The following is a 27435-nucleotide window of genomic DNA, read 5'->3' on the forward strand; positions in this document are numbered from 1 at the left end:
TTAAGAAACCTTTTTAGATAAGAATGAGAGAGTAGTGTTATGAAGAACAGGTACGCAAGGAAAGAGTCTGATTGAATGGAAAAGCAAGACGGTCGAGGGAACAAATATTTGTAATTTAAGGGTGGTTGGACCCCACAGTCGAATGGGCAGTGGCGGGAAATGAAGCTGAAGAGACTTCATGTCCAATTCCATATTGCTTATGGTTTTGCACTTTAGGAAAGGTCACTGAACAATACTATTGTTAACACACACACACAGGGAGAGAGAGAGGCACAAAGCTACAGGTTTGCTACAGGGATTAGAAGAAACTTGTAGGGACGAGTCAATCTGCGAAGTAGAGGACAAACATGCAAAGGGCGAAAAAGCACTTAGCCGTTTCCATTCTTGTTGGATCTCGCCCCGACGTAAAAGGGCTAGTCTTAGAAGCACTGCAGGACTCAAGGACCCGCCGAGAGACTGTGCAGTCTCTGACTTCCGGCGTCCTCAGTTGCTAAGGGAGACCGGAAGCGCGCTTACGCTCTGCCCATGCAAACCATAGAGTACCGGAAAAAGAGTGAACGGAAGTGTCAGAAGGGGAAAACGAGTGCAGTTTGGTTCACGTTAAGATGACAACCTTAGTGCTGGATAACGGAGCCTATAATGCCAAAATCGGTTACAGCCATGAAAATGTGTCGTAAGTGTTCTCTCGCTCCTTAGGACAAGACAGACCCTTAATGGTTTCACATGCTACGCTTCATTTTGGGATCACAGTAAATTGCAAATGCCCCTACGTGGCCCTAACCTGAGCCAGAGGGATGCTGTATTTGGAGTTGGGAGACTGGGATGCTTTGAACTGGGATTTTGGCGTTAATTTAGGCTACGCGGCCCCGGAAGTGGGACACGTGTTTCCTTTCATAACAGGAAATAGCTCAGGAAAATAGGCTTCTAGAGAAGCGGTTCCTGAAGGAGGGGTGCATACACAAAATTCATGAACCCTCAGAAATCGTGGACATTTGTGTGTATGCATATTCTTGAGGACGCAGTTATGGCTTTTATCGGATTCTCGATGGGTTCTGTGACCCCCAAAAAGTTTAAAAACAATGGCCTTAATAACTGGAAACATTGAAGGCTTTGTGCCTAAGTCCTTCGTAGTGCTCAATGGCTGACCTGGTTGATAGAGTCGATTTAACAGAATTACTACAATGGCAATCAAAATATTTATGTTATATATGTAGAACATATCATGTTTACAGAGGATTTTCCCCCCTTTCTCCTTTCCTTTCTTTTTTAAAGAGGACAATCAGACCGCATAGGAATGTAAATTGATAACAGTTGTCTGGAAAATGTTTTGCAATGTGTATGATTGTTTTTACCCTTTGACACAGCAATTCTGTTATCAGTTACCTAAGGAATAAATAGGAAGCGTTTGATAAGAGTAAATACAGCATGCTCTATATTTTAGACATTGTGTATGTAGTTAAAAAAAAGAAAGCAAGCTAAATAATTAAGAATAGAAAATTGACTACAATTATAATACAACCATAAGATTGACTACAATGCAGTTTAAAAAAATCATGTCCTCAAAGAATATATAAACATATAGAAAAGTGACAGCATAGTATTGTCCCAATACTATTGGGACATAGAATTGTCCCAAATCCCTCTCTCTCTCTGTTCCCCTCTTTCTCCACATACATGTGTACACCTGTGTATGGTTGATAGGACTCTAGTTTGTCTTCCTAACAAGATTGTAAGCTTATGGTGGGCAGCAACCATATTTAAAACTACTTCCTACTTCTGTACCTTATAACATCTTGCTAATTGAAAATCTTTGACTTCCTAGTGACTTAATTTCAATAGCTAGAACTTTGAACCTGTAAATCTTTTACCTGAGTGGTATTAAGATTTCCACGTTAAAGCCAGAATGATTTTACTTGAGCCCTGACTGTCATCTATGTGGTGGCAGGATCAGCACCCACTTAGAAGAATTTTCTTTCTTTCTTTCTTTCTTTCTTTCTCTCTCTCTCTTTCTCTCTTTCTTTCTTTCTTTCTTTTCTTTCTTCCTAGAAGAGTTTCTTAAAGAGTACTCGAGAAAGATAAAGGGTCCAGTGTAGAATGTGGTATGTATTAGAACTTTAAAAAATTTTTTTAAAAATTATTTGAAGACAGAATGAGAAACACTGTGGATATTTTTTTGCGTGCAGTGGGGTGGTTAAGTAATTGCATTTTTAGGAAGTATTCAGGGAATAATTATATTATTTGTTTCTTTGTTAATAGGGTAATTCCTAACTGTCAGTTCAGGTCAAAAACGGCACGTCTTAAAACTTTTACCGCCAACCAGATAGATGAAATAAAGGACCCTTCTGGACTCTTTTATATTCTTCCTTTTCAGAAGGTAATTCAATTATATGTCATTTCTAGCAATCTAAACCTAAATTTAAAAACAATTTTTAAATGTATAATTAAGATTTAGTATGTATGGAAATATTCTTAGATCTCAGAGAAAAGTTATTCAAAATTTATATAAGGTCTTATTATCCAAAAATTGAAATTAACTTGTCTTGTTAGCAATAAATGACCATGGCTTAGTTGCTGATTGTGGGTACTGAATTTTACTTGTTTATGTTAAAGTTAAATGAGATGAACACATTAAAAGTAAGAATGGAGTGGCATCTCCATATACTGATATGTCTTTTGAATCTTTGATGTTTGCTTATTGTTAATTTGTAAATTTTAGAATATTTAAAAGGAGAAAAACATGCCATTATAATTGGTTTGGAGGTAACCATAAAGAGAAATTAATGGTTTATAATATATTAATGTCATTTTTAAATGTTCAAATATTTGTGATAATTTATACAAGAATTTTTTTAGGGCTACTTGGTGAATTGGGATGTTCAAAGACAAGTTTGGGATTACCTTTTTGGAAAAGAAATGTATCAGGTAACAAATTGGAGTATGTATTCAAATTTCTATTTCCATGTCTTATTCAAATGAAAAGTTACAGCATCAAAGATTTATTAACTACTGTTAATAAAAGAACCAATAAGATAGGATATAAAGCTAGTTCACTCATTAATATGACATAAATAAATCTTATTGTACATGTTCATTGTATATAACAATCATATTTTTAACTTTTAAGATTATGCATACTGTGACAATATACATGTATCTGAAAAGTAATACATGCTTGAGATTATTTATGCTAAAATCTACAGGGGGAGAGTGCATGGTATGAAGGTGAATAGAGTCAGAGTTTTTACTGAATAGTCCTGTGCTGAAGTTCCTCATACTGGCTCATGAGAACCAATTACGTGCATCTCTTCCTAACTGTGTTCAGTGTTTGGTGACTTCAGGATAGCTTGAAATCGGTCTTTGTGGCCATATTTATAACTGTGGTAAGCTCTACAAATCAGGGCGCTTTTTTTTTTTTTCTGGAAATCTGGTTATTGAACATTTACCAGCACACACTATAAGATGGGGTGAAGGGGGTGAGATTGCAAATGTATGGACATTATTTCATACGCATTGTCAAGCCATGGAAGAGAAGACTTCTGTGGTGAGTAATACATTTGGGGAGGATGATCAGATTTCTGAATTAGGAAAATATCTGGTGATAATTATGCTAGCAGTACGGAAGACAGATCAGAAGGAGAAAAGAATGGAGGCAGAAAGGGCACTGGGAAGGCAGTGGCATGATTTCAGGTGAAAGATAAGGCAGTATGAATAGAGAGGAAAGGTCAAGCACTAATTCTAGACAGTAAGTCAAGGATTGGAGTTGAAGAGAATTGAGGTGCCTAGCTTTAACTTTTAAACATATTTTTAGTATATATTTAAGTCACTTCATATACTGTTACTAGCTTTGATTTTTTAAAAATAAAATAAGTGCAAGCGAATAGAATTTCCATTTTGAAGTGGAATTGGAGGTTAAGAGATGGTCTGTGAAACTCAAGATTAAAATTTCACTTCACATGTCTACTATTAGATCAATTCACTATCTCATTTTTATTTTCACAGTAAGATCTTTTTGTCCACATATCTGAACTGTGAATATTATGTGAGAATTTTGTGCTTTTAATATCTATAGTGTAACTTTAGGAATAGTGAGTGAATATTCAGTTTTTAATGCTTCTGAAGAGTGTGGTAGAGAATTATCTAAACATTAAATATCCTAAAGCTTCTGGTCTTTTAACTTTGAAAACAAAATAACATCTCTAATGCTTGTAATTATACTGTTCATTACTTTTACATAATGATCTTCAAGCAATTTGACAGTTCCATTTTATTAATGCTACCATTAAGAGAGTTAAAATTAAATAATAAAGTGCATGAATTTTGTGACCAAATTTTCTGGGTTCAAACCCTAGCTATGTCCCTAACTAGTTCCATGAAGCTTGGTAACTTATTCAACTCTTCTGTACCTCAGATTGCCCTCTGATTAAATGGAGATAGTAATAAGACTTGTTTTCTATGATTATTTTGAGGATTTAATACATTTGTTTATATATGTAAAACAAGTATTTATAACTACAAAGTTATAAAACTTGTGGGATTTTTTTCTCTCATAGGTTGATTTTTTAGATACCAATATTATTATCACAGAACCATATTTTAACTTCACTTCAATTCAAGAATCAATGAATGAAATCCTATTTGAAGAATATCAGTTCCAAGCAGTCTTAAGAGTAAATGGTGAGTTAAAATTTTGATTGCAATTAAGTTACAGAAATATGGAATGAATAAAGAGGAACATTCAAAATCCAAGAATACTGGGTGACATTCTTTTAGATTTGGAGGAAATAAAATATGGGATTTAAAAATTAGATGGACTCTTATAGATTATCTAGTCAGACTTATTTTACTTCATCTTTTTACTAGTACAATATTTTCTCCCCAGTGAAGTTACTAGCAACATATTTAAAAAAAAAATTTTTTTTAAATGTTTATTTATTTTTGACAGAGAGAGAGAGAGACAGAGCATGAGCGGGGGAGGGGCAGAGAGAGAAGGAGACAGAATTCGAAGCAGGCTCCAGGTTCTGAGCTGTCAGCACAGAACCCAACGTGGGGCTTGAACTCACAGACTGTGAGATCATGACCTGAGCCGAAGTTGGATGCTCACCCGACTGAGCCACCCAGGAGCCCCGCAACATTTTTTTTTAAGTTTATTTATTTTGAGAGAGAAAGAGTGTGCACGCATGTGAGCAGGGGAGGGGCAGAGAGAGAGGAATAGAGAATCCCAAACAGGCTCAGGGCTGACAGCCCCGATGTGGGGCTCGATCCCACAAACCTTGAGATTATGACCTGAGCCAAAATCAAGAGTCAGAGCCTTAATTGACTGAGCCAGGCAGGCTCCCCAACATGTATATATTTTTTAAGTAATCTCTATGCCCAATGTGGGGTTCAGACTCACAACCCCTAGGTTAGGCGTTCCATGCTCTACTGAGTAAGCCAGCTAGGGATTCCACTAGCCACATATTTTTAATTTCTAAAAGATTATTGTTTCTGTGGTAGTTATCTCTTCTGTCACTGATGTGTTTGTTATTATTATCATTCATTGAAATAATGTTAATAGCTTATTTAGCCTGACAATATGAGGAAAAACAATCTGAAAATACCATCTAGAAGTAAGTTTGTTAAAAGCTAGAATTACATTACAGGAGTGTACAATGAAAGTACTGAAATATTTAACTTGCAGGTGTTGAGTCTGTATGAGCAATACTATACTACAATGGTTAAGAGCACAATCTTTAAAAATTTTTTTAATGTTTACTTTTGAGAGAGAGAGAGCACACACACACACACAAGGGAGGCGGGGGAGGGGCAGAGAGAGATGGAGACACAGAATCCAAAGCAGACTTCAGGCTCTGAGCTGGCATCACAGTGCCTGATGCAGGGCTTGAGCTTATGAACTGTGATATCATGACCTGAGCCGAAGGCAGATGCTTAACCGACTGAGCCACCCAGGTGCCCCATGTGGATATTGTTTTAAACTAGCATATAGAAATAAAAGAAAGTTTTTGTTTTTGTGCTTGCCTTAATTTGTTACCTTTCTTTATTGCTTTAAATTAATTATACTTTTATTTAATGCAGTTTTTTTTTATCTTTTTTTTAATAGCTGGTGCTCTCAGTGCACATAGGTATTTTCGAGATAATCCTTCCGAATTATGCTGTATCATTGTAGATAGTGGATATTCCTTTACACATATAGTTCCTTACTGTAGAAGTAAAAAGAAAAAAGAAGCAATTATTCGGTGAGTTGTACTTAATTTTCATGTCTTTCATAGGATAAAACTGAATGAAAGGTGTGATAAACTGAACCAAATTTGCATTCTCCCTTTTTAGGATAAATGTGGGAGGAAAACTCCTAACCAATCATCTAAAGGAGATTATATCTTACAGGTAATACTTAGCTTGAGTCCTTGGGTGGGTTGGCTGCTGGTGATGAACTTTTTAAAGTAATTTAAAATTATTTTTAAAAACATAATAAAGTAATTCTTTAACCATTAGTTGTAACTTCAGGTAACAATTGTATACTATTGCTTTAAAAACTGTATCATATAATATAAATACAAATGATGTTCAACTTGAAAAGCTTTCTAGTAGGGTGCCTGGCTGGCTCAGTCGATGAAGCATACAACTCTTGATCTCTAGGTTGGGAGTTCAAGCTCCACATTGGATGTAGAGCTCACTAAAAAAAAAAAAAAAAAAGGAAGAAAGAAAGAAAGAAAGAAAAGAAAGAAAAGCTTTCTAGCATATAAAATGCTAATGTCTACCAAAGTTTGGGTATCTCCAAACTCTAGGGAGTTTAATATGTTTATAATATTTTAAAATTATAAATGTTATAAAAACTATAAATGTTATACATTATAAAACAAATTAAAAATGCATTTAAGGGAATAAGAGTTTCAAAGGAAAATAAATCTCTACCTCCCCTTTCTGTCTCTCATGTACATTCCATTCCACACAAAGTATCATCTTTAAACTGTATTTTTTATATTTTTAGTCTCTATGAGCCTTAATAATATATTGCTATTTCTGTTTGTGGATTAACCAGTATTAGTTGACTGCCCATCGTTAAAAGATGAGGAATTAGTGTACTTAGCCACATCCAACTCTTCTCCTGCTCCTAAATTTTATTTATGCTATTATTTTAAATTTTATTTTGTTTAAAAATGTAAGTGGGATTTTTTTGTTTTGTTTTGTAAGTAGGATTCTTAAATCTCAATTTCTTGCTACATTAACTTTGGCTTGTATGACACTGTCACTTTCTCTCAGTTCCCCTCTATGTCATATGAGAAAATAAGTGAATCTGCATTTCCTTCTACCTTTCCTCCCACATTTTCCTTCTTTATTCTGTCAGATGTACCATTAGTTTTTTAAACAATTTTTTTTTTATTTAAAAACATTTTTTTTTAAGTTTATTTATTTTTGACAGAGACAGAGTGCGAGCATCAGCTGGGGAGGGGCAGAGAGAGAGAGAGAGGGGGAGATACAGAATCCGAAGCAGGCTCCAGGCTCCAGGCTCCAAGCTGTCAGCACAGAGCCTGACGTGGGGCTCAAACTCACACACGAACTGTGAGATCATGACCTGGACCAAAGTCAGATGCTTAACCGACTGAGCCACCCAGGCGCCCCAGTTTTTTAAACAATTTTATTGAGAGATAATTCACATCCCATACAGTTCACCCATTTAAAGGGTACATTTTCAATGGGTTGTAGTGCATTAGAACATTTTTAGAATGTTTTCATTACCCCCAAAAGAAACCCACTCCCCTTAGCCATCCCTTGTGGCTCTAGTACATTTGTTTTTGTTTTTTAAATTTTTTTAAATGTTTATTTATCTTTGAGAGACAGAGCACAAGCAGGGAGGGGCAGAGAGAGAGGGAGACACAGAATCTGAAGCAGGCTCCAGTCTCCAAGCTGCCAGCACAGAGCCCATCGTGTGGCCCAAACCCACTCAACCTGCGAGACCATGACCTGAGCTGAAGTCGGGGGCTGAACCGACTGAGCCACCCAGGCGCCCCTCTAGTACATTTGTAAAAAATTTTTTATTTTTAAATAATTACAGACCTAGGAAGTTGTAGAATAGCACATTGAGCTCTGTGTACTCTTAGTAACATCTTATATAACTATTACGATATAAAAATGATGACATTGACACTGGTATAATATTGTTGCCCAGACTACAGGTAATGTTAGGTGTTCAACATTTTTTACATGCATTCATGTGTATGTATTTCCATGCAACTTTATCCCATGTATAGATTCACGTAAACACCACCACAGTCAAGATACAGAACTATTCCATCGCTCCGAAGGAACTCCTTTGTGCTGCTAATCCTTTATATTTGCTTTCCCACCGTGTCCCTCTCCCCTGGCAATCTCTAATTTGTTTTCCATTTCTGTGGTTTTGTTGTTTCAAGAAACAGAATCCTATAGTATGTAACCTTCATAGAGTCACTTTTTTCATTAAACATAATACTATACCACTTCTTCTTAATTACTGAGATAACATTTACATATTACTTTTTACTATAGTTAACTCTTCTTGCCTTACTTATATATTAATTCTAAAAGTGGAAGGCTCATAAGTAGCATTTACAGTGTTAAGATTATGTGAATATTATTCACTGTAGAACCAAACAGAATTGGGCTCAGTTTCAAAAGGTTTGGATATTTAGTTCCTCTATACCATCAGATTAGAAGCAGCAAATTGGAAAGGCAGAGAAAGTTCAGGCAGATGAAGATGTTAATCAAAACCCAGACAGTCTGAGTCCAGAGCCTGTGCACTTAATCATTTCTCCATGCTGAGTGGAAAAAATTCATATATTTTAAAAAGGAAGGCTGTTGAAGTTCAGCTTGAAAAGAGCAAGGTGGCAAAAATACTTAGAAACAGTTATGAGCCTCAGTGGCTCAGTTGGTTGAGCATCGGACTTCAGCTCAGGTCATGATCTCACAGTTTGTGGGTTCAAGCCCCACGTAGGGCTCTGTGCTGACAGCTCAAAGCCTGGAGCCTGCTTCGGATTCTGTGTCTCCTTCTCTCTGCCCCTTCCCTGCTTGCACTCTGTCTCTCAAAAATAGATACATGTTAAAAAAAGTAAAAAATAAAGTTATAGAAACAATAATGGTGAAAGGAGACTTTCTCTAGTAGATGATAAAGCATTTTAGAATTGTAATAATTAAAGTGATACTTGAATGAGAATTAAATGATAGACCAGTGAGACCAAACAGTTAATTCTGAATCAAACATGTGTTTAAAAAAAAAAAAAAAAAAAAGTAAGGTATACTAAAGAAAGCATCAGGGGGGCGCCTGGGTGGCTCAGTCGGTTAAGCGGCCGACTTCGGCTCAGGTCATGATCTCACAGTCCGTGAGTTCGAGCCCCGCGTCGGGCTCTGTGCTGACAGCTCGGAGCCTGGAACCTGTTTCGGATTCTGTGTCTCTCTCTCTCTGACCCTCCCCCGTTAATGCTCTGTCTCTCACTGTCTCAGAAATAAATAAACGTTAAAAAAAATTAAAAAGAAAAAAAAAGAAAGCATCAGAAACCATTGAAGAGGAGATTGATTAAGAAAGGATACAGGGAAAGTTGGCTGTTTGGAGAAAAATTTTCCTTTGCTTCGTATTCTAAAGTTCAAATGGATTCAAGACTTAAATATAAAAATAAAACCACAACAAGAAAATATTTAATTAAAAGAGTAAAGTTTACAAGCCTGGAATGTATAATCCAATGAATTTTTAAAAACAATATACCCAGGTAACCAGAACACAGTTCAAGGAGAATATTACCAGCATTCTCATCCCTCTTTGTCCTCTTCTAGTCTGGAAAACCACTAATTTCAAGCATTTGTAAAGAAAACAAATACAAACATAAACCTGAGAAATTTGGAATAAATGTGACACCAAATTGTTATCTTTAATATATTAAGGGCTCTTATTGATCCATAAAAAAAGCATTACCTTGGTATGAAATGGTTACTAGATGATTCTCAGAAAACAAATGTTCAGTAGCACAGTTAATCATTAGAGTTATATACAGTCACAATATATAAATGGATAATTCTCAGACATAAAAAAAATGTTAAACATCTGTAGTAACTACAGATTCAGTTAAAATATTTATTGAGCATTTATTTAGGAGGTTGGGATATATGGGTTAACAATAAGAGTTCCTCTGTTTCTTTTTGAAAAAAAATTTTTAATGTTTATTTTTGAGAGAGAGGGACAGAGTATGAGCAGGGGAGGGTCAGAGAGAGAGGGAGACACAGAATCTGAAGCAGACTCCAGGCTCTGAGCTGTCAGTACAAGCCCAATGCAGGGCTCGAACTCGTGAACTGTAAGATCACAACCTGAGCTGAAGTCAGATGCTTAACCGACTGAGCCACCCAGGCACCCCCAGTGTTCCTCTTTTTTATGGTACTTCCTAGTAGAGCTGCTGATCAGAGCATAACTTGAAATATCTTTTCTGGTGAACAGTTTGGCAATATACCAAGATACTAACAGTATTTCAAATTCTGTGTTCTAGAGTGTGAATAAATAATAAGATAATCCGAGATATAGATTAAAATACCTGTAGTGCTTCGATTTTGAGGTATACTTTTTCCACATCTCTAGTTGGGACAGATCTTCCAGCTGTTGATACCTTAGAATTGTCATAGTTTAATTACCATCTTTTCTTTTCATTGGTGCAATAGTGAGTCTTAAGGTAAAACATGGTGTATATGAAGGTAACAAAAAGCAAAAGGAAGCAATATTAATGTTTTTTACTTATTAAGTATAAGGATTATGCTAAATACTTATGTATAATTAGAATCATTTACTTCTCACAGATGTGTTGTCGGTGATCTTATTATCATGACCCCTTTAGAGTTGAAGAGATTGAGTCCCAGAGAGGTCAAGTAGCTTGGTTGCTAAGTTGTGATTCAACCAAAGTGTCTGGGGTGCCTGGCTGGCTCAGTCAGTAGAGCATGCAACTTTTGATCTTGGGGTCATGAGTTCAAGCCCCAAGTTGGCCATAGAGCCTATTTAAAAAAAACAACAACAAAACCAAAGTCCATGTTTATACACACACAAGTATCTTTCTTCTCTGACCTAAACTTCCAACACTAGGAATGCTAATAAGTACATATTCATAGATCACTCTAATAAATATCATGGTACCATAAATAACCATATTTTTAAAGAATGATAGCATAAGAAAATGTGAGATGATGTTTAGTCTAAAAAAGTAAATGTAGTATATATGTGTAGAGAAAAATATTCAAAGGAAATAACTTCACATTTTTGTTCTTTCTTTTGCATTTTTTTAATTGAAGCATAGTTCACACGTTACATTGATTTCAGGTGTACAACATAGTAATTTGACAACTCTATGTTGTCTTACTATAAGTGTAACTACCATCTGTCACCGCTACCATTGACTATATTCTCTATGCTGTACCTTTCATGTCCGTGACTTATTCCATAACTGGAAGCCTGTACCTCCTACACCTCTTCACCTATTTTGCCCATCCCCCCACCTTCTCCCCTTTGGCAACTACCAGTTCTCTGTATTAACAGGTCAGTTTTTGCTTTGTTTGTTTTTTTCTTTAGATTCCACAAAGAAGTGAAATCATGTATGATTTGTCTTTATCTGACTTATTTCATTTAGCATAAAATCATCTAAGTTTATCCATGTTGTCACAAATGGCAAGATCTCATTCTTTTTTATGACAGCTTAGTATTTCAGTGTGTGGGTGTGGGTGTACATCACATTTTCTTTATCCATTTATCAATTGGCACTAAAGTTGCTACCATATTTTGTCTATTATAAATAATGCTTCAAAAAAAGGGGTACATATATTTTTTCAAATTAGGCTTTTTGTTTTCTTTGGGTAAATTAGTGGATCATATGATATTTCTGTTTTTAACTGTAAAAAAAAAGGTTTATTTTTGAGAGCAAGAGAGAGTGAGGGAGGGACGGAGAAAGAGGGAGACAGAGGATCCAAAGTGGGCTCTGGGCTGACAGCAGAGAGCCTAATGTGGGGCTCGAACTCACAAACTGAGATCATGACCTGAACCCAAGCCAGACACTTAACCAACTGAGCCAACCAGGTACCCCTCTATTCTTAATTTTTTGAGGACTCCATGCTATTTTCCACAGTGGCTGTACAAATTTACATTCCCACCAATAGCGCTTGAGAGTTTTTCTATATTGTTGCAAACACCTGTTATTTTTTGTCTTTTTGATACTAGCCATTTTGACAGGTGTGAGGTGATATCTCACTGTGGTTTTGATTTGCATCTCCCTGATGAGAGTGATGTTGAGTGTCTTTTCATGTGTCTCGTGGCCTCTGCATGTTGTCTTTGGTAAAATGTCTATCCAGGTCCTCTTCCCATTTTTAATCAGATTATTTGTTTGTTTCTTTGTTTGTTTTGGTGTTGAGTTATAAAATATCTTTATATATTTTGGATATTAACCCCTTATCAGATATATCATTTCAGATATATCATTTATAAATATCTTCTCCCATTCAGTAGGTTGTCTTTTCATTTTGTTAATGGTTCCTTTCACTGTGTGAAAGATTTTTATATTGGTGTACTCCCAATAGTTTTTGTTTCTCTTGTTTCCTTGGCCTGAGGAGACATACCTAGAAAAATGTTGCTGAAGCCAGTGTCCAAAATATTACTGCTTGTTTTCTTTAAGGAGTTTTATGGTTTCAGATCTCACATTTAGGTCTTTAATAATCTATTTTGAGTTTGTTTTTGTGTATAGAGTAAGAAAGTCGCCCAGGTTCATTCTTTTGCATGTATCTCTCCAGTGTTCCCAACACCAAATGAAGAGACTATCTTTTCCCCACTATATATCCTTGCTTCCTTTGTTGTAGATTAATTGACCATATAAACATGGGTTTATTTCTGGGCTCGATGTTCTTCCATTGATCTATGTGGCTGTTTTTCTGCCAGTACCATGCTGTTGTTATTACTATAACTTTGTAGTTTATCTTGTTGCATATCTTGAAGTCTGGGATTATGATACCGCCCCAGCTTTGTTCTTTTTCAAGATTGCTTTGGCTTTTTGGTGTCTTTTGTTGTTCCATACAAATTTTAGGATTATTTGTCCTAGTTCTCTGAAAGATACTTTGGTATTTTGATAGAGATTACATTGAATTTGTAGATTGCTTTGGGTAGTGTGGGCATTTTAATAACATTTATTGTTCTAAGCCATGAGCATGGAATATCTTTCCATTTGTTTGTGTTGTCTTCAGTTTTGGTTTTTAAGGCATCTTTGTTTTCTTCATTAAGCCTGTGTTTTCTTGGATTCACTCATCAGATGTTTATTAGGCATCTACTATGTGCCAGGTACTGTGTGCTAATCCACAATACTGCTATAATCAGAAAAGAAAGTGCAAAGAGTTAAGTCATTTTAGCAAGATTCTATTCAGAATGGTTAGAGGAAAAGGTTTGCTCTCTAATTGGATAAGCCTTACCGTACTTAAAGCCTTCATTTTCAATTTCTTTGTGCAAACTGGACTGATATGTGCCCTCAGAGGGGTAATGTGGAGATTATATACAATTGAAGTATAATTATTCCATAAAGTTGAAAATATCTTACACATTCAGAAATTTAATATTAAAAAATCAATTACCCAAAGATTTAATTCCAGAAAAAATATTTTATTTTTCTGTTAAAAAATTTTTTTAATCTTTATTTATTTTTGAGAGAGAGAGAGCATAACCAGGGGAGGCTCAGAGAGAGAGGGAGACACAGAATCCAAAGCCGTCTCCAGGCTCCAAGCTGTTGCACAAAGTCTGATGCATGGCTCAAACTCACAAACCGAGAATTTGAGACCTGAGCTGAAGTTGGACGCTTAACCAACTGAGCCACCCAGGCGTCCCAGAAAAAATATTTTAAATGGTAATTATAAATTAGACTTACATTTTTCCATTTCAAATTTTACTGTTTTTATTTCCATTTAGGCAGCTACATGTTATGGATGAAACGCATGTGATTAATCAAGTGAAAGAAGATGTATGCTATGTGTCTCAGGATTTTTATAGAGATATGGATATTGCAAAGTATGTATAATAGTAATCTAAGAATCAGAAAGTTGATTCTTGGGTAATTTTATACATAGTTAATTATTTCACGTATCTCTATTTCGTTTTCCAGGTTGAAAGGAGAAGAAAATACAGTAATGATAGACTATGTTTTGCCTGACTTCAGTACAATTAAAAAGGGCTTTTGTAAGGTAATTTAAAAAATCCTCAATGACATTTCTTGAAGTGACCACCTCAGGCAGATTTGAAAAAAATCTAGTTGGGTTTGGTAGAGTCTTACAGAGTTGTTGATAACTGCTTTCCTGGTGGCCTTTTCTCCAGGCACAAGTGTATAAGTGATTAATAAATATCTCATTAAAGTTATTTAGAAAAAGGACTATCAGCTGAATGATAGCACAAGGGACAAATCTGGAGATTACCTATATTATGGTTAACCCTTTTCTATTTTCTTAAGAATTAGTTTAAGTCCAGTTAGAGCTTGGTTGTTTTCCAGTTGTGAAAATTATTGACATAGCAGACATGACTGAATTTTACTTGTTTGGTCTGATATGATCAGATTGTAGTGGAAAAGGGCAAAATCCAGTGCACTTTCAAAGTGTTGAGCAGCAGTTTATCTTGGATGTCAAAATAATTTCTCCTTATCTTTGATCTGTTCAGGTAAACTATCAGTTCTATGTTTGGGTAAATGTGAAGTTTGCCCTTTTAGCTGGCTTGATGGAGGACTGTTGGGAAGTTAAAAATCTTTGGTCAGAAATGTAAGCATATTTCTACAAGGAAACATTTATGGTATCATTCACTGCAGTATACTTTAAAAGAGTGAAAGATAGGGAAAAGCCCAAATATCTGCTAATGGAGGAGAATAAATAAATTTTGACATGTTCATAAAATAAGCAATAGTGAAAATGAAATAGAGCTACATGATAATCATGGATAAATCTCACAAACATGTTTCTGTCTAAAACACGATGTCTTTAAGCAAGTTTTAGGAGGATATATATAGTTTCAGGCTGTGTGGAATAATAATTTATCTTATTTAAGAATATATAAGTATTGGGGTGCCTGGGTGGCTCAGTCAGTTGAGTGTTCAACTTTGGCTCAGGTCATGATCTCACGACTGGTGGGTTTCTAGCCCCGCATCTGGCTCTGTGCTGACAACTCAGAGCCTGGAGTTTGCTTTGGATTCTGTGCTCCCTCTCTCTCTGCCCCTCCCCTACTCATGCTCTGTCTTTCTGTCTCTCTCAAAAATGAATAAACATTAAAAAAAAAAGAATACATAAGTGTGAATTAAAAGTATAAAACTGTGAATGATAACACCAAATTAAAAAGGGGAGTGATAAAAAAAAAAATTAAAAGACGGGGTGGGGGAGGGCGGCTCCTGGGTGGCTCAGTCGGTTAAGCCTCTGACTCTTGGTTTTGGCTCAGGTCATGACCTGCAGTTCTTGAGTTTGAGCCCCACATTGGGCTCTGCGCTGACAATGCATAACCTGCTTAGGGTCTCCTCTCTTCCCCTCCCCTGCTCGTTCTGTCTCTCTATAAATAAATAAACTTAAAAAAAATTTAAAAAAAAGGAGGGAGTGATAATGTATAAAGTTGTATCAAACTAATTTATGAATACATGGGTTTTATACTTCTTTTAATTATTTATACTTTTTCATATGCCTAAAATTAAGTGTATATAATATATATATATATATATATATATATTTTTTTTTTTTTTTTTTACCATACTATTGAAGTGAAATACAAGTCAGAATTCTGAGAAGGCTACCCAAAGCCTCATAAAATTGAAGTCATCCTGTAATGTTCTTAGAAACCGATCCTTGTGGAAGGTTGTAGGTTGGCTTTTAGAAGTGGGTGTTGGAACAAATTATGAGATCAAGTTGCTTGTTCGTGAACTGGAAGCCCACGTTGTACTTTATTTACGAGACAATGAAAACTGAAAATATATAGACAACACCATCTTCATATATTATTACTCATTAAAATACTCCAGTTATATAAAGCACCTTACGGATAATTTAAAGCACTTTGTAGAATTAATGGTAGTAAAGTCATCTATATTTCTGCAGGGATGGACCCTGAGTAAAGACTCAGTGATTCCCAATTTCTCCAAACCTGACTGATTGTTGGAATCACCCAGGGCACTTGAAAAATAATCTATATCCATGTTCTTAGTTCCTGTCCCTAGAAATGCTTAGTGCTTAAGTTTGATAACTTAATCTTACAAAAATCTCTTCCAGATAATTGTACCATCAACTAAGTCTATAATTTTTTTTCTTTTTTTAAATGTATTCTCTCCTGCCCTGCAAATGACACTCTATCAGTTTACTAGACATTATCTGCTAAATGCCACCGATTTTCTCCTTGCCAGATTTTAAGCCCTGTTTACTCAAACCTGCATCTTATATAGTTAGCCAATAGAGATGTTATTCCTTGAATTGACCATTGTTTTACTCATTGTCTTTGGAGAAAAAAGGCAGAAGGTACATAATATTGTTTGCAGCTCTTTTTTTTTGTTAAGTTTATTTATTTTGAGAGAGAGAGAGTGAGCACAGGGGAGGGACAGAGGGAGAAGGAGAGAGAGAGAATCCCAAGCAGGCTCTGCACTGTCAGCAAGGAGTCTGATGTGGGGCTCGAACTCAGGAACCATGAGATCATGACCTGAGCGAAAATCAAGAGTCAGATGCTTAACTGACTGAGCCACCCAGGCATCCCTGCAGCTCTTTTATTGGCCTTTGGTTTTGTGAACAATATCTGGTCATAGGCTAAGCTTAATTAACTCAGTATAGACTCCTTTTTAACTTGTGGACTTTAATATCAATTGAGTAGACAGAGTCAGTTGGCCTCGACTTGTGCTAGATGATAGAATGTTACATTGAATTTTTACTTCAAAAATAATGGTTTAATCTTTACTTTGTCAATGTTAAAATTTGTAATTTATTCACAATATAGTTGACCCTTGAACAGCTGACAACCCCCTGCCCCCATGCAGTTGAAATCTGCATATACCTTGACCCGTCCCCTTTCCCCCAAAAAACTTAACTACTACTAGCCTACTGATGACTAGAAGCCTTACTGATAACATAAAGTTGATTAACACATATTTTGTATGCTGTATGCATTATATACTACATTCTTATAATAAAGTAAGCTAGAAAAAAGAAAAAGTTATTAAGAAAATCATAAAGAAGAGAAAATACATTTACAGTAATGTACTGTAAAAAAAAATCTGCATATAAGTGAACCCATGCAGTTCAAGCTGATGTTCAGAGGTGACCTGTACATGTTAAATCATGTGCATATTTGGAAAAAAAGACCTAAAAATAACAAAATACAAACAAAAAAATTATGTATATGTATCTCTTAATAATTTTAAGATTTATTTATTATTTTTTTTAACCACTAGGCACTCCAATAATTTTAAGATTTAGAAACAGTTTTATTTCGTATGTGTTAGAATTAATTCTAAAGTGTATTGAGTTTAGTACTTGGTTAACTTCATTGTTGCCTGATATGTAACAACTTTGATGAGAGCTGATATGTGTTTGTATTTTTTAACTTTTTATTTATTTGCTTTTATATCTGTTTATGAAATTAGAAAAATAATAACTAAATGAAATGAAAAAATTATAATTATTTGAGAGCCCTTATACTCAGAGTATCGTTAAAACTATTCAAGAATATATTTAGGGGTGCTGGGGTGGCTCAGTCTGTTTAATGTCTGACTCCTGACTTAAGCTCAGGTCATGATCCCAGCGTTGTGTGATCGAGCCCCACACCTGGCTCCACACTGGGCATTGAGCCTGCTTGGGATTCCCTGTCTCTCTGCCCCTCTGCCTGCTCGTGCTCTCATGCTTTTTCTCTCTACAAGAAAAAAAAAAAAAAGAGGGGTGCCTGGGTGGCTCAGTCGGTTGAGCATCCGACTTCGGCCCAGGTCATGATCTCGCGGTTTGTGAGTTTGAGCCCTGCATCGGGCTCTGGGCTGACAGCTCAGAGCCTGGAGCCTGTTTCAGATTTTGTGTCCCCCTCTCTCTCTGCCCCACTCCTGCTTGTGCTGTATCTCTGTCTTTCAAAAATGAATCAACATAAAAATTTTTTTTTTAAATAAAAAATAAAATAAAGAAAAAAATAAAGAAAAAAAGAGTATTTTTGAGTGCTTGGAAAAAGGTACAACCTCCATTTTCTAGTACTTAATGATAGTAACAATAACAGTAATAGGCTCTGTGATATTTTTACTGATTACAACTGATACAAATTGCAATTTTCTTATCAGAAAGAGGATGCCTAATAAAGTAAAATGGACTTAAGTTGAGAAAATCAGGTACATAATGATTATGGTAACACCTTGTGCAGAGCCATTGTAATTTAAACTGATCATTTCTTTTACAATATCGGAACAAAATTTATGAGACTGTGTGGTAATCATGGCCTACATTGACTAAAATAGCAACTCTTCTAAATTCCTTCATTTGTCTATGTCCTAAAAAGTCTTTTTGGAGTTGTACTCTTAAAACAGAAACTACTTGTAGTTCCAGATTACGTATTAATGATTAATGGCTTTAGAGCCAGCAGTCAACAAGGCTATCTAGTTCTGGCTCTTTCCCCTAGTTTAGATATTTGATCCTGGGATAGTCACATGATCCTCTTTTGTAAAATCTTGGTAATGGACTACATAATCTCTAATGTTTTGTCACTTAAATTTCTCCCAAGTTTACATCCGTTCCAGATTATTTTGAGTGTTGAAAAAATGAGTTATATCCTTTAAACCCAAGCCAGTATCACTTTTAAGTGAATTTATAAGTTAATAAATTTATAGGAAATATTTTTTATTTCTGCCTGACAAGGAAGAATACTATGAAGGAATAACACTTTTTTCTTTTGCTACTGTAATAGTAGTTTATTGGGTTAAAAGTGGTTTGCAGTTTTCCTTGTTCTACCTAGAGTATTATGAAAATTACGTAATTTTGGGTATTCTTATTTAAGAATAATGTTTTGAGCTTGGAATTTCCAATGATAGAATTTAGAATTATATCCAGGTTAAGAGAGGCAATGTAGTGGAAGGAATATATTGTATGTACTGATTATATTAAAGGATGTATAATGTTCTTTAAATACATTAGTCTTTAGTAATTTTTTTAATGTTTATTTAGTTTTGAGAAAGAAAGAGAGCACAAGTAGGGGAAGGACAGAAAGTGAGGGAGATACAGAATCCGAAGCAGGCTCCAGGCTCTGAGCTGTCAGCACAGCGCCTGTTGCGGGGCTCATACTCATGAACCAGGAGGTCATGACCCGAGCCAAAGTCAGATGCTTAACCAACTGAGCCACCCAGGTCCCCTAGTCTTTAGTAATTATTAATATTTTCATATATTTGAGGTATTTTATACTTATATAAAGGATTGGGTTATACTCTGTTCCAGGAGGAAAATTGCATATATAATTGCAAATGAATGTCTATAACTGAATCTAGAAGAACTGATGATACTAAAAAAAAAATTTTTTTTAATGTTTATTTTTTGAGAGAGAGGGAGAGAAAGAGAAGGAGAGGGGCAGAGAGAGAGGAGACACAGAATCTGAAGCAGGCTCTGGGCTCCGAGCTGTCAACAGGGCTCAAACTCATGAACTGTGAAATCATGACCTGAGCCAAAATCATATGCTTAACCAACTGTGCCACCCAGGTGCCCAAGCTGATGATTCTTAGTAAAATTGGAAAGGACCATTATTTTAATGGTATAGAATGTGGTAGAAGATTATTTAAAAAAAAAAAAAGATTATTTTTTTCTAGTCTCTTCAGGAACACATCTCAACAGTAAATAACAAGAAAATTTCATTGATAAAGTCCATGGATTTCAAAACTTATTTTTGAAGATTGAATAAATAAATTTAAATATTTAATTTTTTTTATACAAGGGAAAGGAGAAATCCTACTGAACAGAGCCACAAGGTCCAATAAACATGTGAAATAGGAGAGTAGAGGCTCCTTGCTGGCTCAGTTGGTAGAACATACAACTCGATCTCAGGGTCCTGAGTTCAAATGTCATGTTGAGCATAGAGCTTACTAATAAATAAATAAATAAATAAATAAATAAATAAATAAATAAATAAATAAAAGAGAGTCAAGGTAGGTAGTGATAGAAACATAAGACAGTAAATGGTTTAAAAAATTTTTTTAAGTGTTTATTTATTTTTGAGAGAGAGAGAGAGAACAAGTGGGGGAGGAGCAGAGAAAGAGGGAGACACAGAATCTGAAGCAGGTTCTAGGCTCTGAGCTGTCAGCACAGAGCCTGACATGGGGCTCGAACCCATGAACCATGAGATCACGGCCTGAGCTGAAGTCGGACTCCCAACCTACTGAGCCACCCAGATGCTCCAGAAAATGTTTTTTCAAATGTTTATTTATTTTGACAGAAACAGCATGAGTGAGAGAGCGGCAGAGAAAGAGCGAGAGAGAGAATCCCAAGCAGGCTCCATGCCATCAGTGCAGAGACTGATGCGGAGCTTGATCCCGTTAACCATGAGATCATGACCTGAGCCAAAATCAAGAGTCCAACACTCAACTGACTGAGCCACCCAGGCACCTCTAGACTTAGTAAATGTTTTTTAGAGTATCTTCTTTGTTCTCTAGAAACTGAAATTGGTCTATTATTATAGGTAGGATATAAGGTCCCCTCTCCTCTTTTCTCCTTTTCTTTCTTTCTGTTTTAAAATGTGTGGAATAATTTAGCCAGATCATCTTTTGGGGAACAGCTACAGTAGAGTCAGCAATTATTTCTTCGTGTAGATTAGGCAACGGAGAAGGCCACATTTTTCTAACTTTTGAGAATCCTGAAACTTCCGAGAATATGATTAATATGTTAAAATAGCATGTTACTAAATGTTACTAGTCATATGAACTAGAAAATGTAGCTTAAACTTTTTTATCTTATTTTTCTTTAAGCCAAGGGAAGAGATGGTGTTAAGTGGAAAATATAAATCTGGGGAACAAATTCTTCGTCTGGCCAATGAGAGATTTGCTGTTCCAGAAATACTCTTTAATCCTTCTGATATAGGCATTCAAGAAATGGGTATTCCAGAAGCTATTGTCTATTCAATTCAGAACTTACCTGAAGGTACATGAATAATTAAAGTATTGAGACGTAATGATATTTCTAAAAAAATCGTAAGCTCTGTGAGCCATAGAGAAATCATCTGAGCTTTCTAAGTAATTTTGGGCAAATGCAAAGTCTGTTTTATTTGCATAGATTTCCAAATTCCATAGTGCACTTGAATAATTCTTACTTTATTGGTCCTAGATTAGAAATTTGATACAGGGAATGTTATTATGGTCTATTTAAACTTGAAGAAATTAGGGGTGCCTCAGTGGCTCAGTTGGTTAAGCGACCGACTTTGGCTCAGGTCATGATCTCACAGTCCGTGGGTCTGAGCCCTGCATCAGGTTCCATGCTGACAGCTCAGAGCCTGGAGCCTGCTTTAGATTCTGCATCTCCTTTGCTCTCTGTCCCTCCCCCACTTGCACTCTGTCTCTCTCTCTCAAAAGTAAATAAACATTAAAAAAAAAACCTTGAAGAAATTAATCTCTCCATGACTATTAAGTTGCCATGTCCATTTTAGAAAGTTTTAATTTAACTCATATTTATTTACAGAGAATCAAAATTTATAATTTAACAAAGCTATAGTTTCTAGCTATTGATGGGATTGGATTCTTCTAGTTTTATTTGGAATAATATACAGGAAGTTAACTTTTTTTAGTGTTTATTTATTAGAGAGAGAGTGGGGGCGGAGGCAGAGAGAGAGGTAGTGAGAGAATCCCAAGAAAGCTCCACGCTGTCAGTGCAGAGCACAACATGGGACTCGAACTCACGAGCTGTGAGATAATAACCTGAGCTGAAATCAAGAGTCAGATGCTTAACCTACTGAGCCACCCAGGCATCCCTACAGGAAGTTAACTTTAATGAAGCTGAAGTATGGTGCTTTTCAGTGATGTGTGAGTTCTCCTGAAGCAAGCTTCACCTACATAATTTTCTAGAGTTTTAGAGAGTACTTTTATATCTTCCACGTGTCTTCCTAGATTGGAACAAATCTAGCACTTGCAATGTCCTTTCCTCCCATTTAAAAAAAAAAAAAAGAGAGAGAAGAAAATCACATAATGCTATCACCTTAGTATAATTATTTCACAACTGTTTCTGTGTTGTCTCATTAATTTCACATTTTATACAAGGTTGCAGTTATTGGTATACAGCATTTTATACCATACTGCTTTAATGTCATGAGGTTCAGTGTCAATATAAGGGAACTCTGCCCCTGTTTTGTGAACAGAAGCTTTGGGTATGGTGGCTGGTATTTATTAATTGACTCCTCATAGATTTCCCCATGATGCTTAGTAGACTTTTAATACCAGCTAACAATGTGGCACTTAATGTTTGCCAGTATGTAACTTTAATGAGTGTAGAACAAAAGATGCTTTATTATTATGGATTATGGGTATTTTTCACTATCAAATGTAAATGATTATGTCTGTCTCAATGAGATAACATGGAAATTTGGGCTTCCAAGTTAAAATGTCTTGAAGGCCCTCCATGTTAGCCTTACACTAGCTTACAATCTCAACCTATGGAAAGACCTCCTCCATTTTAGGGAAGAAGTATAATTATCAACTGTCTGCTTCTAGAATGTTACCCATTTATGTGTAGCTTATATGTGTATGTAACAAGTAGTTAGTAGTTCAACTCCTTCACCTTAGCCTTTCTTTTAAAGATCTGTGAGGTCATATTTCATTCTGTTTGATGTGTCAATTTCTGTAAATTTTAACCTCATTATGAAATCTTATAAATAATTCTTATGGTTATTAAAAAAGTGTATAGTTTCCAAACCAGTTACTATAACTGATGGCTTTTACTTAAACCCTCATATTCGTCTTTCCAGAAAGATAAGTAAACAGATTTTCTGATGCCTTTTTTTCTTCTTCTATTTCCGCCCCCCCTCTTAAAGAAATGCAGCCGCATTTTTTTAAGAACATTGTTTTGACAGGAGGAAATTCCCTTTTCCCGGGATTTAGAGATCGGGTTTACTCAGAAGTTCGATGTCTCACTCCAACAGATTATGATGTTTCAGTTGTGCTGCCTGAAAAGTAAGTGTTGGCTGATAGATAAAACATGGAAGTCATTTTGTAGGTAAAATGGTCAATAGGCAGACTTGAGTTTAAGCCTGGTTCTGGCAGGTTTATTTCACTTTTGGAATCCTCATTTTCCCTTTCTCAAAAATTGAATTAATAAACCTGATATTTCAGTGGACTAAATGGGATGAAGTATGTAAAGTGCCAGCCATAATGGTTGGTACATAATGGGTGCTCAATTAATATAAGATAGTATCCATATAGTAAATCAATCCTCATTCCTAAGAGATTTTTACTGGCAAAGCAATCAGGTTATAATCTGATTTTTTTTATCTAAGATGTGTCATTTCTTGACAGTTTCTATCAAGAATAATAGAAATGTAAGAACTAATCATGAAGATAAATTATGTCAATTTGTAAGTTGTTTTGGAATGTTTTGAGACAATTGTTAAAAATGGTTTCCCCTGCTATCCAAAAGTAGAACATTCCTTTGAAACCTTTTGTAAGTCAAATGGTCTAAAATGAAGAAGCAATTACTATTAACTTATATAGAAAAATTTTGAGCATTTGCAGACCCAAAGAATAATTTCTCTTAGGCTTTTTGATACCTTAGGACACATCTTGCTAACAGATATGCAAAATAAATGGAGGTAATGCATAGATGCTCACGGATGCAGTTCACAGCTATAGCAGCTCAATGCTGAGATGCCGTGTGTAGCTCCTGGGGAAAAGCTTAGCGGTGCCATTCTTGCTGCTTAGGTGTGTGCCGCCTCTGTAATGGCTCGCTGCAAAATGAATGCTGAATGCTATTTTGCTTTTTGCCTTTATTTGGAAAAGCAAAAATCCTTTTCAGTTAGCAAAAAGAGGTACTAATGTAGTCTCTTGTAAAAGTGAAGTGGCGTAATGCAAACTTTCGAAAAATGGGATACCTGTATTTTAGTAAACTTTTATGTTTAAGTAGCCTTTTTTTTTTTTTTTTTTAAAGTTTATTTTGAGATAGAGCATGCAGGAGGGGCAGAGAGAGAGGAAGAGAGAAAGAATCCCAGGCAGGCTCTGTACTGTCAGCACATGGTCAGTGTGGAGCCCAATGAAGGGTTGGAACTCACATACTGGGAAGTCATGACCTGAGCTGAAATCAGAAGTTGGAGACTTAACCGACTGGAATCACCGACATGCCACAGTGGTCATTTTTTTTTTTTTTTTTTGATTCAGAAATCTTTTATATCTACCCACTATCCCGTTTTATGAGAAAAACAGGTATCATTACACTTTTGTGGAGAAAAAAAATAAGGTATAATTTTAGAACCTTAAGAAAGCTTATAGGGGTGCCTGAGTGACACCAGTTGAGCATCCGACTTCAGCTCAGTCCATGATATTGTGGTTCGTGAGTTTGAGCCCCACATCAGGCTCTCTGCTGTGGCTCTCTGCAGAGGCCACTTTGGATCCTCTGTCCCCCTTTTTCTCTGCCCTTTCCTCACTCTATCTCTTTATCTCAAAAATAAAAAACATTAGGGGCGCCTGGGTGGCTCAGTTGGTTAAGCGGCCGACTTCGGCTCAGGTCATGATCTCACGGTCTGTGAGTTCGAGCCCCGCGTCGGGCTCTGTGCTGACAGCTCAGAGCCTGGAGCCTGTTTCGGATTCTGTGTCTCCCTCTCTCTGACCCTCCCCCATTCATGCTCTCTTTCTGTCTCAAAAATAAACATTAAAAAAAAAAATTAAAAAAAAAACATTAAAAAAAAGGCTTATAAGTCCTCCTGTTCAACGTTTTTACTTTGTAAATAAAGAAATAAGGGCTCGTGATTTGGCAGAGCCTTTACAATAAGTTAATAGCAGTGGCCAGGCTAAAACCTAGTTCTCTTTATCTTGAGTCAGGAGCAAATACATGTCTCTTACCAAATATATGTCTAAATAACGCCCCCTCCCCACTGTCCCAGTCTTAAGTGGCAGAGTTAGAAATAAGACCCCATATACCTGGCTCTTAATTAAAAAAAAGTTTTTTTTAATGTTTATTTTTTGAGAGACAGATAGAGACAGAGTGTGAAGAGGGGAGGGGCAGAAAGAGAGGGAGACACAGAATCAGAAGCGGGCTCCAGGCTCTGAGCTGTCAGCACAGAGCCTGACACAGGGCTCAAACTCATGAACTGTGAGATTATGACCTGAGCCGAAGTTGGATACTTAGCCAACTGAGCCACCCAGGCTTAATTTTAGAGTCTTGTTTTAAAGGAAAATAGAATTTTTCTAAATCAGTAGCAGTTACTAGAAGGCCCTTGTCTGCTCACTTAATTTATCGCTATCAGATTAAAGAGTAAACAATTGCTGGATATTGTAATGATTATCAGCATAATGTCCATATACTTTGCATACTGGATTTTCATCCTGTTTATTTATTTTATTATTATTTTTTCCACCATGTCTCTTTATTTCCCACACTTTTATTTTGTTTTGTTTTGTTTGCCCCACATGTTTTTCATCCTGCATTTTAAATGGAAGTCATCACACATTACATGCCAAGGGATCCACAGAAAGAGTTTTCATTCTTTTATTCATCAAGTCTTTATTGCATATCTGTTTTACATATACATATATAAATGTTACATGTATGGAATACAATAAGGAAAACATTTATTAGCTTTTCACCATTTTTCAGATTTTAAACTGAATTGGGAGAGAGGAACATTAGAAACAGAATTGAGTCATAACATAAGGTATATAACCTTGGTTAGAAATAAAACCAAACTGGATGTTTTATTTATTTATTTATTTATTTATTTAAATTTTTTTAAATGTTTATTCATTTTTGACAGACAGAGAGAGACCGAGAACAAGTGGGAGGGAGGGTGGAGGAGATTGGGCAGAGAGAGGGAGACACAGAATCCGAAGCAGGCTCTAGGCTCTGAGCTGTCAGCACAGAGCCTGACGCGGGGCTTGAACTCACAAACCAAACTGGATGTTTTATGTGTCCCAATTTTACTTAATGTCTTTGTCCTACCATGTAGCTGTGTATCATATGCTGTGTTTCCTAAATGTTTCATTTATTAGAAGAAAGCATAGCAGCAAAAGCACTGAAAGCACTGAAAACCTCTCTGAGCCTCATTTTCCAAATCTGTAAAATGTTATAATATGTTGTTTCATGGGTTGCTGTGCAAATTAGTGAGGTGACATATCTTTGCCACATACAGAATTTAGATTCAGTTATGACAGTGTTTTTCAAACTTTTATGCATTTTTGATCTTTTGCTTATAATCTTGTTTTTTCAGAAGTAGAGAGGGTCCATAAATTCAGGGTACAAGTTAAAAAAAAAAAAAAAAAGAAAGAAACCACTTAGTTGTACTAGTGACCAAGGTTCTTTTCTTTAATAGTTTGCCTTATTCCTATGAAGCGTATGCTTTATTTTTACACTTTGTTTTCTGTTAAATCAGGTTGGGTAGAGATTGCCACGTTTTAGCTACTAATGAATGTTTTCTGCATTTCAGTTCTGTAAAATCATCTGGGTTCATTTATTTTAACTTTATTTTTAGCCCTATTACTTATGCCTGGGAAGGTGGAAAATTGATATCAGAGAATGATGATTTTGAAGATATGGTAGTAACAAGAGAAGATTATGAAGAAAATGGACATAGCGTCTGTGAAGAGAAATTTGATATTTAAGAAACATTCTGAATTAAAGTTTTGAATGGCTGTGATCGAAAGGTTTAATTTCAGTGTTCTTTTTAAAGTAGGTTAAGGATCTGTGTTACCTTTCATCCTAAGATTAGATCTTAAACTTATGTGAATACTTTGATCCTCAGCTAATTTTCAAAGGTTGCTTAGCTAAGTTATTACAGTAAACTGTATCTCAGCTCATATTTTCATTTAAGAGTTAGACTACCATAACAGTGCTTACACTATTCCTGAGACTAGGTTATCTTTCATTAGAAGAGTAAATGCATTTTGAATTTAATTCTTTATAGCCGAGAGCGCAAACATAACTGTCTCACTGGTCAGTTTTCCTTGGAAAGCTGTTTTGTGTTACTATGAATAGGGAGGGATTGGCTAAAATGTTTTCTGGCTGATATGATTTCTCTTTTAGAACTAAGTAGTTTATATAAAAATTGCCATTTTTATTCACACATACTAAAGTTGGGAAGACTAATCTTATTTGTGTTTAACATTTGGTTTTTATTTAGAATAAATTGGAAAGGGTGGAAACTAAAGCCAATGTATTAAAGTGTTTTTTGATCAGTATTATGTTGGCAGAAATGTATTATTTCACTCACAAAAATGCTGTACCATTTTTAGGATGAAAAGAAATTTGAAGTTAACTTAGGGT

The 27435-nt window shown here is 35.7% G+C and overlaps 1 protein-coding gene across 2 annotated transcripts; it reads left to right on the forward strand.

Annotated features, from left to right (window-relative positions):
- The first annotated feature begins 564 nt into the window (after positions 1-564).
- Positions 565-26809, forward strand: ACTR6 (actin related protein 6). Of its 2 annotated transcripts, XM_007085655.3 has the most exons (11): positions 565-673; positions 2257-2374; positions 2854-2922; positions 4551-4674; positions 6098-6233; positions 6325-6381; positions 13937-14035; positions 14130-14208; positions 20952-21123; positions 23003-23141; positions 26645-26809. In XM_007085655.3, the coding sequence occupies exons 1-11, from the start codon at positions 606-608 to the stop codon at positions 26772-26774; spliced, it is 1191 nt and encodes a 396-aa protein (XP_007085717.1). In that variant the 5' UTR covers positions 565-605; the 3' UTR covers positions 26775-26809. The 2 variants fall into 2 exon arrangements, with proteins under 2 accessions (XP_007085717.1, XP_042848938.1); XM_042993004.1 differs by lacking the exon at positions 2854-2922.
- Positions 26810-27435: the final 626 nt, after the last annotated feature.

Source organism: Panthera tigris, chromosome B4 (genome assembly GCF_018350195.1).
Source record: "Panthera tigris isolate Pti1 chromosome B4, P.tigris_Pti1_mat1.1, whole genome shotgun sequence".
Lineage (NCBI taxonomy): Eukaryota > Metazoa > Chordata > Mammalia > Carnivora > Felidae > Panthera > Panthera tigris.

Bases quoted from the DNA above. Each gene is read 5' to 3' on its own strand.
- ACTR6 (XM_007085655.3), top strand. From the start codon at position 606: ATGACAACCTTAGTGCTGGATAACGGAGCCTATAATGCCAAAATCGGT. The intron at 2,923-4,550 runs GTAACAAATTGG...TTTCTCTCATAG, and splicing joins TTGGAAAAGAAATGTATCAG to GTTGATTTTTTAGATACCAA. The intron at 21,124-23,002 runs GTACATGAATAA...CCCCTCTTAAAG, and splicing joins AATTCAGAACTTACCTGAAG to AAATGCAGCCGCATTTTTTT.